Source organism: Narcine bancroftii, chromosome 12 (assembly GCF_036971445.1).
Source record: "Narcine bancroftii isolate sNarBan1 chromosome 12, sNarBan1.hap1, whole genome shotgun sequence".
Taxonomy (NCBI): Eukaryota; Metazoa; Chordata; class Chondrichthyes; order Torpediniformes; family Narcinidae; genus Narcine; species Narcine bancroftii.
In genome coordinates, this window is record NC_091480.1 from 6610013 (window position 1) to 6623364 (window position 13352).

Sequence of the window (13352 nt, forward strand, 5' to 3'; positions counted from 1 at the left end):
GCTTCGTGAATAGAGAGGGAAGGGGTTGGACAGCTAAGGCACACGTGTCAAACTCTGGCCCGATATAATTATATTTGGCCCGCAAGATCATTTCAAAAATGTATTAGAGGTGGCCCGCCCTGCAGCGAGAGCCGATGCTGTTTTTTGGTAATGTCACCCCCACCATCCTTCCCCCTTCATTGCACATCCTTCCCCATTGTAACACGAGAAATTGTAACATGAGAAGTCTGTCGATGTCATCAGCCGGCAAGCCAGTTGGAAGGCTCCCCGCACAACCAGTCACTTCTCCCACCTGTCGAGCGGTGCGGCGGTTTGGCGAGCGCCTGTGATTTCCTGTCGGCGCGATGGACATGGCAGGCTGCGCACGGCCCCCGGGCTGCGCAAGCCCCGCGCGACTGGCACCAGACGGCCCTTCCACAGCGCGAGCGCACTTCTCCCGGTCGCCACGGCCTTCAGCGCTTGCACCTGCGGGGACCCCAGGGACGGCTGGTTCGGCCCTGTACGTGAAGAGAGAGATGGTGGCTGTCCGCAAAGACTGATCGGCAGCGCGCTGGGCCTGAGTGGGTGGGTAAGCAGGGGTGGGCAGAGGGTGTAGGTGAGGAGTAATGGGCAGGGGAAGTTATGGTGGTGTGAGGGGCAGTTAGAGGGAGGGATGAGTAGAAGGAGGGGTGGATAGGGAAGAGGTAAAAGGGGAGGGGCAGGGTGAGTAGGGGAGGGGTGATTAGAGGGTGAGAGACGGGTAGAGGGAGGAACAGGTTGAGGGGAGAGGCAGTAGAGGGGCGTGTATAGGATGGGGTGGGTAGAGGCAGAGCAAGTGGAGTGAGGGGTGAGAAGAGGTTGGCTAAAGGACTGGTCAGGTAGAGGGATGGTGGGTCGAGGGTGAATAGAGGCCTAGAGCCTGAGGAGTGAGCAGGAAATGCTGAGTCCTGATGTAGGCCTAAATGGACACAGCCTGTGAATGCTGACTACATCTCCACAGGGACCAAATAGGTTTCCCTCAGGTCAAGCAAAGGGTGAACTTGAGCTACCTACTCCTGACCAGTAACATTATCCTCCTAAAGTTATATCCTAAAGTTTAACATTACATATGTTGAAAGAAGAGAAAACATGCAGATGTTGTTGAAAATTTTCAATAAATATTTAGTTCGGCCCTCGACTTAGTCCAAGTTTTTAATTTTGGCCCTCCGTGAATTTGAGTTTGACACCCCTGAGCTAAGGGAAAGAAACAAAAGAGAGAACGGAGAGTACACTCGTAGAAACAATGTTAATGCCATCCAGTTGGAGAGTGCCCAGATGGAAAATCAAGTGTTGTTTCTCCATTTTACAGGTGATCTTGGTGGGATAGTACACAAGGCCATGGACAGACATGTGCGTGTGGGAATGGGGTGCAGGATTGAAGTGGTTGGCCACTGGGAGATCTCTGTCACTGATGTGGTCAGAGCGAAGGTGCTCAGTGAAGTGATCTCTCAGTCTGTGTTGTCTCTCAGGTAGCAGAGCTTTAGATGACGTTTTGAGTTAAATGAGAAGCTATGCCAGGAGTGAGTTCAATTAGTCAAGAAATAATGAATAAGGCTTTTATTAAATGAGCTGAGACAGTGTCCCATTTAGATATAGACAAACAGCACGGAAACAGGCCATTTCAGCCCACAATTAACCTTCTCCTCTAGTGTGTTTTGAAAGGTGGGAGGAAACTGGAGTCCCCAGGGAAAACCTACGCAGACACGGAGAAAACATACAAACTCCTTACAGATAGCGTGGGATTCGAACCCCAGTCCCAATAGCTGGAGCTGTAAAGGCATTGCACTAACTGCTACGCCAACTGTGCCATCTGATTTTAGCCATTTTATATTTCTCCAAAAATGTTAAATACAAGTCTTTGTTTTTGATTACACTTTTGATCACTTAGGCCTCACTTGTGAGAAAAATACATTAAACAAATGTTAAAAAACACTATTATTACCCTTTATCTCTTATTCCTTTTAAAATACATGTTCAACACCAGAACACTGGTCCAATATTTTTATTAATTTTTGTCTATCACTGCAATGTCAGCACCTATTGCCAAACTCTAACCACCCTGAAAGAGGTGGTAGTGTTTTGTTTTCTTGAATCACTGCAGTCTTTCTGGGAAGAAAAATAGAATGCTGTCGCATGAAATCTCAGGTTTTAGTCCAATGACAATGAAGGATGGCCAAGATTTTCAAATGGTGCGTGTCTTGGAGGGTTATAGTGGCTTTCCCATATGCTTGAAGCCCTCATCCTTCTTGGTGGGAGAAGTCCAGCAACTCTACATTCAAGAACTGTTTCTTTCCAATGGCTATCAGGATCTTGAAAATCCCCTCAGTGCGCTGTTCATAAAATAATCTGACACCATAAAAGACCATCTGCACTGGTCATGACAATATTTTTTCCTTGAACTATGCTAAATTCCATCTAGTATTTTTCCCACCAAGACCACTACACATTTTTATGGAGTGGTTGGAGTATAAATTGACCGCAAGCACTCCATAATAAACTGGGCTAATGAATACGACGTTCACACTCCGACAAACTCCACAACAGTGTAAAAGTGTAACAGTGTAAAAGTGCTTAGGAAAAATGCTGTGTAAACGACCATTCAGGAGGTAAGCATGCAATTTTTTTTTTAAAACAGAATTTTCCCTTCATTTCTGTGTAAAAATCTAACTGATTGCGTTTACTCCCTATGGACATTGCGTGACCCGCTGAGTTTCTCCAGCACTTTTGTGTATTACACTACAACCCCAGCATCTGCAGACATTCCGGTTTAATTCCAATATGTGAAGAACAAGGCTCTAAAATTACAAACTAGTTTCTGTGGAGCTAACTCACAGGCAGAATTACAAGCTACTCTATTTGACAACATTTTTACTGCTCTCTAACCTTTCCCACTAACATCATGTGAAGATGCGTGTATTTGAGTAACTATGGTCTGAAAATTTCTGATAAGCACGAAAAGTCTTGCAATCCCTTATTTAGTTTCCAAAAGTATATTCCAAGTCCCTTCCCAGCTATATTCACCTGTTGGTCTGTGCTCCACTCCTTAACCTTCCTCCTCCACACCCCCCCCCAAAATTAACACTCATGAAGTAAAACATGAAAGTCTGCAGATGCTATGATTTAGTAAAAACACAGAAATGCTGGAGGAACCTGGCCAGTTTTTCAGTGTCCACGGGAGATAAAGATTTACTGTATTACTGATGTTTGGGCCTGAGCCCTTTAAGGATTCCTTGCAGAAGGACTCAGGCCGAAACATCAGCAATATATTTTTATCTCCTACAGACGCTGCAAGACCACCTAGGTTCTTCCAGCATTTCTGTGTTTGAACTACTTATGAAGGTAAATATTCAGTGGTCAACTGAGCTACAGTGCTGGTCTTAAGATCAATGCCAGACAGTGATGTCTTATATGATCTTCCATGACTAACCTCACAGACCTGGGTAAGGGGTGGAGGAACTAAAAGTTGGAATTTGTATCCTTAATTACTTTTAAGAAACTGAAACTAGAAATGCTGATGTGTAGATCAAAGAGAAGACAAATGGTTAAAAGGTCACACTGAAGTCAGAGGAATGTGGGAAAACCTGTTGAGGGAAAGAAGCTGAGGAGCAGCAAGATAAAGAATCTGGACAAAAGAGAGCACTCTACCAAGATTAAATATTTTAATTTAAACACAGCACTTTTCATTATTGGGAATTTATAGTACACCTGGTATGACAATTTTTTTATTAAATGGTTAAAGACACAACATTTATTTTTTTAAAAATATAATAAGATGTGAATTTTGACAGTTGAACATCCCCAGGCAAGTTATGCTAAGTAACACAAACCAGCACCTTCAATAGTTGAGCCATTACTTCAATTTGTTTTATAAATTATTAGCAAAATGCAAAAAATATACAATTACCTAAATGCATTGATAAACCATTCATAATAATTTTAAGACTTATTTTTTCCGTATATCTAAGGATGTCCGGTTCACTAACTGAAGTGAACTAAGCTGTATTTTTGTATTATAAAAATCCTTCAACTTAAAGCTTTCTTTGTTTTTCCTAAAAAAAAGTCACTGAAGACATTTCATACAAGCAAATTCCAATATCCTTGCTGGTGTAGCCTTGAGCAGCCATTCTCAATGGGGGCTATACAGGGATATGGGGGGGGGGGAGGGGGTGCGGCACAGCACATTTAAGGAGGGCCATGGAATGAAATCATAAAATATTTTTTGTAGTCAGTAGGAGAGAAATGTGGAAGACACCAACCAAATTTGACTGCTTCACAAAGAGGGACCATAAATTTGGAGCAGAGTCCTAAGGGGGCAATCGCCAAATAAAAAGGTGACCTGAAAGATCTTACATGACACTATTTCCATAGGATTGAGGGTTAAATATTGCCCAGACTATCTGGAAGAAAGTTCATTTGGCAGCAATAGATAATGTGATTGAATAATCTCAATCTATCCAATGGGTTGGAGCTGTCTTCTATAAAACTCCGTAATATTCAACTGGAAGCCTTGGATATGGCAATTTACTGGCAGTGTGCAGACACAAGCTTTACAAACGATAGCACACTCTAAACAGTGTCAGCAAGAAGTAAAAGATTATCATTTCGGAGCATTAACAAGTCCTCACCTTGAGCAACAAAATATTCACCCCTAAAAAATTTAAAAAAGACTAATATTATTTTAAAAAGTTCATGATGATTAATTTTGGCAATCACAATGACTTCCTTGCATTCTTAAACAAAGCATATTGCCACAGCTTTTTTTTGGGTCAATCTTTGCTATTTGACACTTTCATTTATTTAGTCAACTGGATACAAATATCCCTGGCAAGGAGAGCAGTTCTTGTTCTTCCCTATCCAAACAGTCAACCATGTAGATGGGTCTGAAGATCAGGTAGGACAACAGATTTCCTCCCAAAGGAAATCATCGTTTTACTTGGTATTTCTAAATGTCATTCAATAACAAAAGCAAACTTCCCTGCTGCCATAGAAGAATTGAACTCAAATCTTTGCATCAATGGTCCAAACCTCTGGGCACTAATCAAGTACATTGCATATTAAAGTATAGTAGCATACTGATTAATGTAAGATATATTAAGATAATACCTGTATCTCCAGCTCTAGGAAACATGATATCCATCATTGATCAATTAATGTTGAAGTCCTCTATCAGGAACCTTTATCTATGATGTATAGCATGCTTTGATGTTTCATAGTTTGCCAAGTTAAATGTTGAAGTGGTGACAGATAAGTTTCGATATGTCACCAAAGCCTATGAAACTTCTACAGGTGAACCATGGAGAGTATTCTGGCCGGTTGCAACATTGCCTGGTATGGAGGTACCATTACTCAGGACAAGAAAAAACTCCAGAGGGTTGTTAACTTGGCCTGCAACGTCACGGGCACCAGAATTCACTGTTTCAAAGATATCTACAAGAGGCGATACTTTAAGAAAGCAGCCTCTATCCTGAAGGACCCCACCACCAAGACGATGCCCTCTTTGCTCTGCTACTATCGGGAAAAAGGTACAGGAGCCTGAATATGAGCACTTAGCGGTACAAGGACAGCTTCCTCCCCTGTGCCATCAGATTCTTGAATGAACAATGAACCAAAGACACTATCTTAATTTGACTTTTTGGTGCACCAATTTGTCTTTATTTTGTAAGGTGGTTTTATATGAATGTTTGCCCTGTGACGCTACCACAAAACAATGAATTTTGTGACATGTTCATGACTATAAATTCTGAACCAGACTCTGATGTAGCCTGCAGAAAGTGATACCTTTGAAAGTGATACCTTTTAAACATTTCATTCTTGTTTAAACAAACTCAAGTAATGAATGGACAACTGCAGAGATTAAATATCAGACAACTCTACTGGACACTAGGTCACACATTCTGAACATATGCAAAATATAATGAAGCACAGAAATTAGCACATTAACATAAAAAGTGCACTTCCAAAATCCTCCTCTAAAATCAGCAATAGACTTCCTCAGATCCACTCCCTGCAAATAATCTGTTCTTGCATCTGAACAAAATAAAGTGTTTTTTTTTAAAGATAAATGACTTGCCTTCAAAAGCACTTGTCTGTAAACTTATTTTGAATGATCATCCGAGGAAAATGAAAAATGCCATTTAAATACTAATTGAAGTGACTATTTAGACTTGGTAACTGTTTGAAATATTGTCAAGTTTATTGTCATCTGAATGTACAAGTTCAACCTAACAAAACACCATTCTCCAGTCCTTGGTGCAAATCACACACACAACCAGACACAACACACAAAGACAAATAATACACATGGAGGACAAGTATTCATTTATGCAAATAAATAAATATTATTTCATGAATATGATCAGTTCCTTTGGTCAGTAAAAACACCAAAATGCTGGAGGAACTCAGCTGGTCTATTCAGCATCCACTGGAGACAAAGATTTATTGCTGACGTTTTGGGCCTGAGCCCTTCAAGAAAAAACAGAAAAGGAAGAAGCAGGATATCAGAAAGTCTCCGAATTTAAATAATGGGGGAGGAATCCAGACCACAACAGGTGTTAAGTGAATGGGATAAGGGACTAGGTATTTATCATGTGCAAAAGGAGACAGGGAATGGAGAAACAAGAAGGGAAGAGGGTGGGGTTTAGAAAACCAGAGGAGTTGATATTAATGTCATCTGGTTGGAGGGAGCCCAGACGGAAGATGAGATGTTGTTCCTCCAATTTACAGGTGGTCTCAATCTTGCAGTACATGAGACCATGGACAACCATGCTGGCAAGGGAATGGGCTGGAGAATTGAAAAGGATGCCCACTTGGTGATCCACTCTATTGCGGTGGACAGAGCTGAGGTGCTCCAACAAAGCAACTCCCAGTCTGTGTCCAGTTTTTCCGATGTAGGAGACCACAGCGGGAGCACTGGATGCAGTAGGTGATCCCTGCAGATTCACAAGTGAAATGTTCCCTCACTTGGAGGGACTGTTTGGGACACCGAATGGTGCTGAGGGTGGAGGTGTGGGTGCAAGTGGAATATCTCCTGCAGTCACAGGGGTACAATTTGTGGGGAGGGAGGAGTGGACAAGAGAGTCACAGAAAGAGCAATCCCTGCAGAAGGCAGGGAGGAGAGGGGTGTCTAGTGGTGGGCTCACGTAGTAGGTGGTGGAGGAGGATGTGTTGGATGCGAGGGCTGGTGGGGTGGTAGGTGAAAACAAGAGGAATTCTGTCCTTGTTGAGCATAGGGGTAGAGGGGGTCAAGGCAGATGTGCGGTTAATGAAAGATATGCGGGTGAGTGAGGGAAAGTCACGTGGTTTGACAAGGTGGGAAGAGGTGTAGTCGAGATAGCTGTGGAAGTTGGTGGGTTTATAGAAGATCTCTGTCAAGAGTTCGTTGAGAGACAAAGAGATCGAGGAAAGGGAGAACATGGCTAGAGATGGACCAAGTGAATTTGAGGTCGGGATGGAAGTTGGCAGCGAAATGGATGAAATCAACAAGCTCATCATGGGTACATGAGACAGCACCAAAGAAGGCATCGATGTTGCGAGGAAGAGTGGATGGGCCCTGCCTGTGTAGGCTTGTAGCCTGGATTTCTCCATGTAGCCAACAAAAAGGCAGGCATAGCTGGGGCTCATGCAGGTACCCATGACCACCCCTTTAACCTGAAGAAAGAGCGATGAGTCAAAGGAGAAATTATTGAGGGCGAGGACAAGTTCTGCCAGCCAGAGGAGGGTGGTGGAGGGAAACTGGTTGGTTCTATTGCCCAGAAAGAAACAAGGGGTTTTGAGGCCTTCTGTATGGGGAATGGAGGTGTATATGGATTAGATATCCATGAGGAGATTGAGTTCAAGGAACTGAAAGTTGTTGGTATGAAGTCCCAGATGAAGGTGGGGAGGGACTGGACCAGGGCGAGAAAACAGAATCAAGGTAAGCAGAGACCAATTCAGTGAGGCAGCAGCATGCGGACAACATGGGTCTGCCGGGACAATTGGATTTGAGGATCTTGGGAAGGAGGTACAAACGGTAAGGGGTTGGGAAACAATAAGGTTGAAGGCCGTGCGAGGGAGGTGACTGGAAGTGAGGAGTTCAGAGATAGTACATGATGCAGTGCTGTGATGAGTTTTGGTGGGGTCCAGTTGGAAGGGTAAGTATAAGGAGGTGTCTGAGAGTTGTCGCCTGGCTTCGCCCAGATCGAGGTCAGGGCACCAGACCACAACAGTTCTCTCAATTCCTTTGGTTGTTCAAGAGCAGCTGGAAGATTCTGTGGGCAGGGTTGAAGAAGTCCTCAATCACTATGTGAGCCCTCTTCAGACAACGATCCTGGTAAGATCACATCGATGTTGGGAGGGAGACTCCACTGATCCTCTCTGTCATTCTTATGATCCTGAGGATTGATCTCCAATGCATTTCTCTGCAACAACCATACCACAATGTGATGTAGCCAGCCAGGAAGCTCACGATAGAGCTCAAAAAAAAATGTTAACATAATCGTGGCTGGTAACCTTACTAGCTTCAGTCTTCTCAGGAAGTGCAGTCGCTGTTGCGCCTTCCTGACAAGTGAGTAGATGTTGAGTGTCACTAGTTAAGTGATCTCCAAGGAACTTGCTCTCCCCAACATAGTTGTTGATGTGTAGTGGAGGGTGGTCTTGCCTGGTCCTCCCTGAAGTCCATTGTCATCTCCTTCATCTTGTCCATATTGAAACACAGGTATTTCATGAGATTTTCCACTTCTTCTCTGTAGTGCGACTCATCATTGTTGCTGATGAGGCTGACTACTGTTGTGTCATCTGCCAACTTGATGACACTGATGGGAGTTGGATCTGGTGACGTAGTCATGGGTCAGTGGTGTGAACAGGAACGGGCTGAGGACACTGGCTTGAGGTGTTGCCAGGGTTACTTTTACCTTTAAATATTACAAATTCATTGGCCGCAGAATGTTTTGGGAGATCTGAATATGAAAGGCACTACACAAATGCAATGTGTCTTCTAAATCAATATTGTCCATTAAAAGAAATCCACACGTGACATTGCAGCCACATTATTTGAACTTCACTGCAAAATACTCAATCTCAAACAGAAAAAGCATGAACTTACTGGACATCTGCCAAGGAGAAGCTGAAAACAAATAGTAAACATTCACACTCAGTTGTCCTTGCATTATTTTACCATCAAATTTACATCTACATAGTATGAATGAACATTGCAATCCCAATGTTATTATTACACTTTATTTACTCATCAGAAATGTGGTTACTCACATCCGGATTCCAAATTAGTCACATTTGGCTAATGACCAATGTTCAAGACACCATTGCTCTAAACCTCAATGGCCAAGTCTATAATGCACTTTATACACATCTCATTTTAAATTGGTTTTGCTAAACAGGATGGCCTGAAACAGGAAACCCAAAATCCTTTATCACAATACTTCACATGAAAGCACTTGAAAGGTGAGAAGCATGAAGTCTTAATAAATAAAATTTTCAAAAGCATAAAATTATAACTTCTAAACCTGAAGAAAATGAGGGAAAAATTTCCGTCCTCAATGTTCATGGGCATAAGTTCGCTTCAAAATTTATAGAGTAATGTGTTTCATTCTGATTCTTGCAATTTCTATGTACACAATTAAACTGACCCAGAGCTGGAAAATTCCACTCTGGCAAGAATTTTGATAGGCTGAAAAATCAATTGATATCACTGTTATTGCAACCAAATGACACACGCGGTTTACTGCTCGAGTTCCATTCCATGAAAATAAATGGACAGGTTTATTTCCTTTTCAATCATATGTGAACTTAACCTCATCCAGAGTAAATCAATGTTGAACATAAATAAAGACAACCTTTTGAAACAGAATGGACAGGAAAGACACAGAAATCAAGCAAAGATGAAAAATAAATTTACAGTCCAATTCTGTTAATTCCTTTTTTACAGTAAAGTAAGCAAAATTGAAAGTAACTGCCCTGGTTTTCTAGCTCTTAGGATTCCTCGATTAATTTGCCAAACCAGCATAACATCGCCAGTTAAAGATCATTCACAGGAATGTGGGCTTCCATGGTTACATTGGTATTAAATAACAACCCAGAATTTCTCTAAATCTTTGCAAGTTTGATAGAAGTTGCTAAACCTTGCCACACAACCAAGAGTCAACCACATTGGTACTCTTCAGCAAGGACAGCAGTGAACCAAAACTGTTTTTAAACAATCCAACAAATTTGTAGTCATTTTTAAAGAACTGAATTTAAATCAATTATTTAATTTGGAAGCATTCTGTACAAAAATTAAATGGACAGGAAGCCAAAATTAAACTGTGCATAGATAATACAATCAGAGAAAATAGGTGCAGTTGGCCATTCAGCTATTACCACCATTCATAAGAACATAAGAAATAGGAGCAGGAATCAGCCATCCAGCCCGTCGAGCCTGCTCAGCCATTCAATAAGATCAAGGATGACAGCTCATCTCCACCTGTCTGCCTTTTCCCCATATCTGTTAATTCTCTTATTTGTAAAAATCTATCCAACCTGGTCTTAAATACATTTACTGAGGTCGCCTTCAATGCTTCAATGGGCAGCAAATCCCACACACTCACCACCCTCCGGAGAAGCAGTTCCTCCTCATCGCCATCCTAAATCTACTAACCTGAATTTTGCGGCTTTGTCCCCTAATTCTGGTCTCTCCCATCTTGGCTGATTATAAGACTTCAGTACCCTATTCCTCCTTCCTCTCTTAAGCTACAAGACCAACATCAAACTCACTTTTGAATAGGGCTCCCTTTTTAAATATGGCACAGATCAGAGATGCTAATTTTCATTCAATTTGACACTGGATAATTTTGTCCTGTAAAAGCTTAAACTATTAAGCATATAACACTGTGAAAAATGCAAATGTTAAGAAAACAAATTGTGTCAAATACTATTCAACCACTATGAACTGAAACAATATTCCCCCTCATTTTAGAACAACATTCTTATTTAATGAACTGAATCTTGTGATGTCTGAATCTTCACTCCCATAGCACTTCCCAATTTAGGGCAAAAAGATAGAAAGTAGACATACATTCCAAATAAAATTCCATTAAACCATGGCCTGGCTTTGCACACCCTTAGAACATTAAAGCACAGAAACAGGCTCTTCAGCCCTTCTAGTCTGTGCCGATCCATTTTGCTGCCTAGTCCCACTGAACTGCACCCAGTCCATAGCCCTCCATACCTTCTCTTCCATTCCATTTCTTGTATTTGCCAGTGTAAAATGTGCTACTTACAACTAAAATATGCAAATAGATCACAGAATATCTATTTTATCTCAAAATGAGATGCACAAAAATGATCAAAACCAAACACATAAAGGTGAAAATGAAAGCTGCTTTCTGTGAGGTAGCATGCAGGAAAGATCCACGCTTCTTTTCAGAAAGAGATCTCCATTCATTATGTCTCTCTCCAGGGTACTACTGGTCAGTAAAAACGTGCAGCTGGTTGTAAAAGCAGCTTGTGAAACATTTCATTCAAAAAAAATTGATAGGCATGCTCAGGCCAACCCCAGAGGCAAGAGGGAAGGAGCTGTACTTTACAACTAGTTCCAACCCCCATAGAGGGGAAGGATTGTTTGGTTGTGTGGGGAGGGGGGAGAAGAGAGAGATAGCCTATTCATTTAGTCAAAATTGCAGAAATTAAAAACACAAGGCTGGAGAAATTCAGCAGGTCACTGTACTTTATGCAGCAAATATAAAGATACATAACCAATGTTTCAGGCTTGAGTCCTTCATCTAGGTATGGAAAAATGTCAGCAGGCATCCAAACAAAATGGTAGAGGTATAGAGAGAAGGGATGGATCTAGAGTGGGAGAGAGAGAGGACAGATGGATAAAGATTGGGGGAGGGGGGGGTGGGCAGGAGGAAAGAGGAAAGAACCTAAAGATACCTACCAACGTTTCAGGCAAAATGTAGGCAATTTTGTTCAGGCGCCTGCCTACATTTTAATCCTCCCTTGATGAAGGGCTGAAGCCCGAAGCGTTGGTTATCTTTGCTCGATAAAGGACACTGTCTGACCTGCTGAGTTTTTTCAGCATTGTGCTTTGACTTCAACCACGGTGTCTGCAGAATTTCGTGTTTTACTTTGTCCACGGCACAAATTAAACCCTCTCAGGGTGTGGAAAAGGGAAACAAAGCGGCGAGTGGGTGTCACACGCGCAGGCGCGTGCACGTGCGCGCCCAACCACCCCCTTTCTTCGCCCCCCTCCCCACCATCCAATGATGGGGGTAGGGGGAAAGAGAGAGAGGAGGGGGGTTACTACGACCGGGGGGGGGGGCCCCGGGCTTTGGGGCCTACATCCTGGGATGAGAGAGCGGCCTGGCCAGCAGGGCGGGAGTGGAAGCACGAGGGGAGCAGTAACCATGGAGGCGAGGCCGGTGACTGAAGCGCGGCGGCGGCGACGTGGGGGAGGGAGGCCCGGGCGTGGGCTGCGGCCTCGATGAAGCGGCTGGGCAAGTGGGGGGGGGGTGGTCTGTGCCCCCCTCCGGTACGTACCCCGAGTGTTTCCATCGCGACGGCGGCGATAAAGCCTCCTCCCCCCGCTCTCTCCCTCAACGTCTACGACACGGAACGACCTCACAATCGGCACATCAGGCGACCACGGCCCGGCCCACAACACACCGCGGGGACATGCAGGAGGTGTTCGGCAGCGCCGCAATGGTGGGAGGAGAACACTACAAGCTTTCCGTGGCAGCGCCGTCGCAGGAAGGTGAAGGAGCCGTTCGGCAGCGCCACGATGGCAGGAGGAGAACACTACAAGCCTTCCAGGCCTGCGCCGTCGCAGGAACTGCTCTGCAGCGCCCATATGCCAGCAGGAGAACACGACAACGCCACCTCGGGAAGGAGCGGGAGCTGCTCGGCAGCGCCGCCACCGTTGGAGGTTGAATACGGCAAGCACAGGACAGGAGGGTGCAGGTCTGAATCTGGGACTGTGATCCTTAGTTCTAACTTGTGGGAGTTGGCTATGTATCTTTATCTTTGCGATACAAAGTACATTGTTTGATCTGCTGAGTTTCTCCAGCTTTGTAATTTTACTTTTTTAAAAAATATAAAGGATTTGTTCCCTCAGGAAAGAGGTTAGAAATTTAAACACAATCTGCTGGAGGAGCTTGGTAAGGCAAGCAGCATCAGAAGACCACTGGACATATTGGGCCGGACCCTTCATCGAGATTGATAAAGTATTGGAGGCAAGGTGCTTTTTAACCAGGATTTTTAGCATGGATCAGAACTCACCACCTCAAACAGTGATGCAGAAGAAACTCTCCTCACGTTAAATGGTACTTGAATGAGTTTGTGAAGAGAAGTGGCCTGCAGGATCA

At 43.4% G+C, this 13352-nt stretch overlaps 2 protein-coding genes across 4 annotated transcripts in view; one reads left to right on the forward strand and one right to left on the reverse strand.

The window, feature by feature from the left end:
- Positions 1-12614, reverse strand: part of usp42 (ubiquitin specific peptidase 42) — a 65168-nt gene extending 52554 nt beyond the window's left edge. The window contains exon 1 of one of the 3 annotated variants that reach the window (XM_069906020.1): positions 12529-12614. The gene's annotated coding sequence lies outside the window, so the exon portion shown is untranslated. Of the gene's footprint in view, positions 1-292; positions 382-11926; positions 11949-12528 lie in introns of those variants that run through there. The other 2 variants (XM_069906023.1, XM_069906022.1) reach the window with 2 other exon arrangements.
- The window catches only part of eif2ak1 (eukaryotic translation initiation factor 2-alpha kinase 1), a 31082-nt gene continuing 30202 nt past the window's right edge, over positions 12473-13352 (forward strand). The window contains 2 exon segments of the mRNA XM_069904856.1: positions 12473-12693; positions 12749-12948. Of these exon segments, the coding sequence (XP_069760957.1) occupies positions 12473-12693; positions 12749-12948 (421 nt within the window).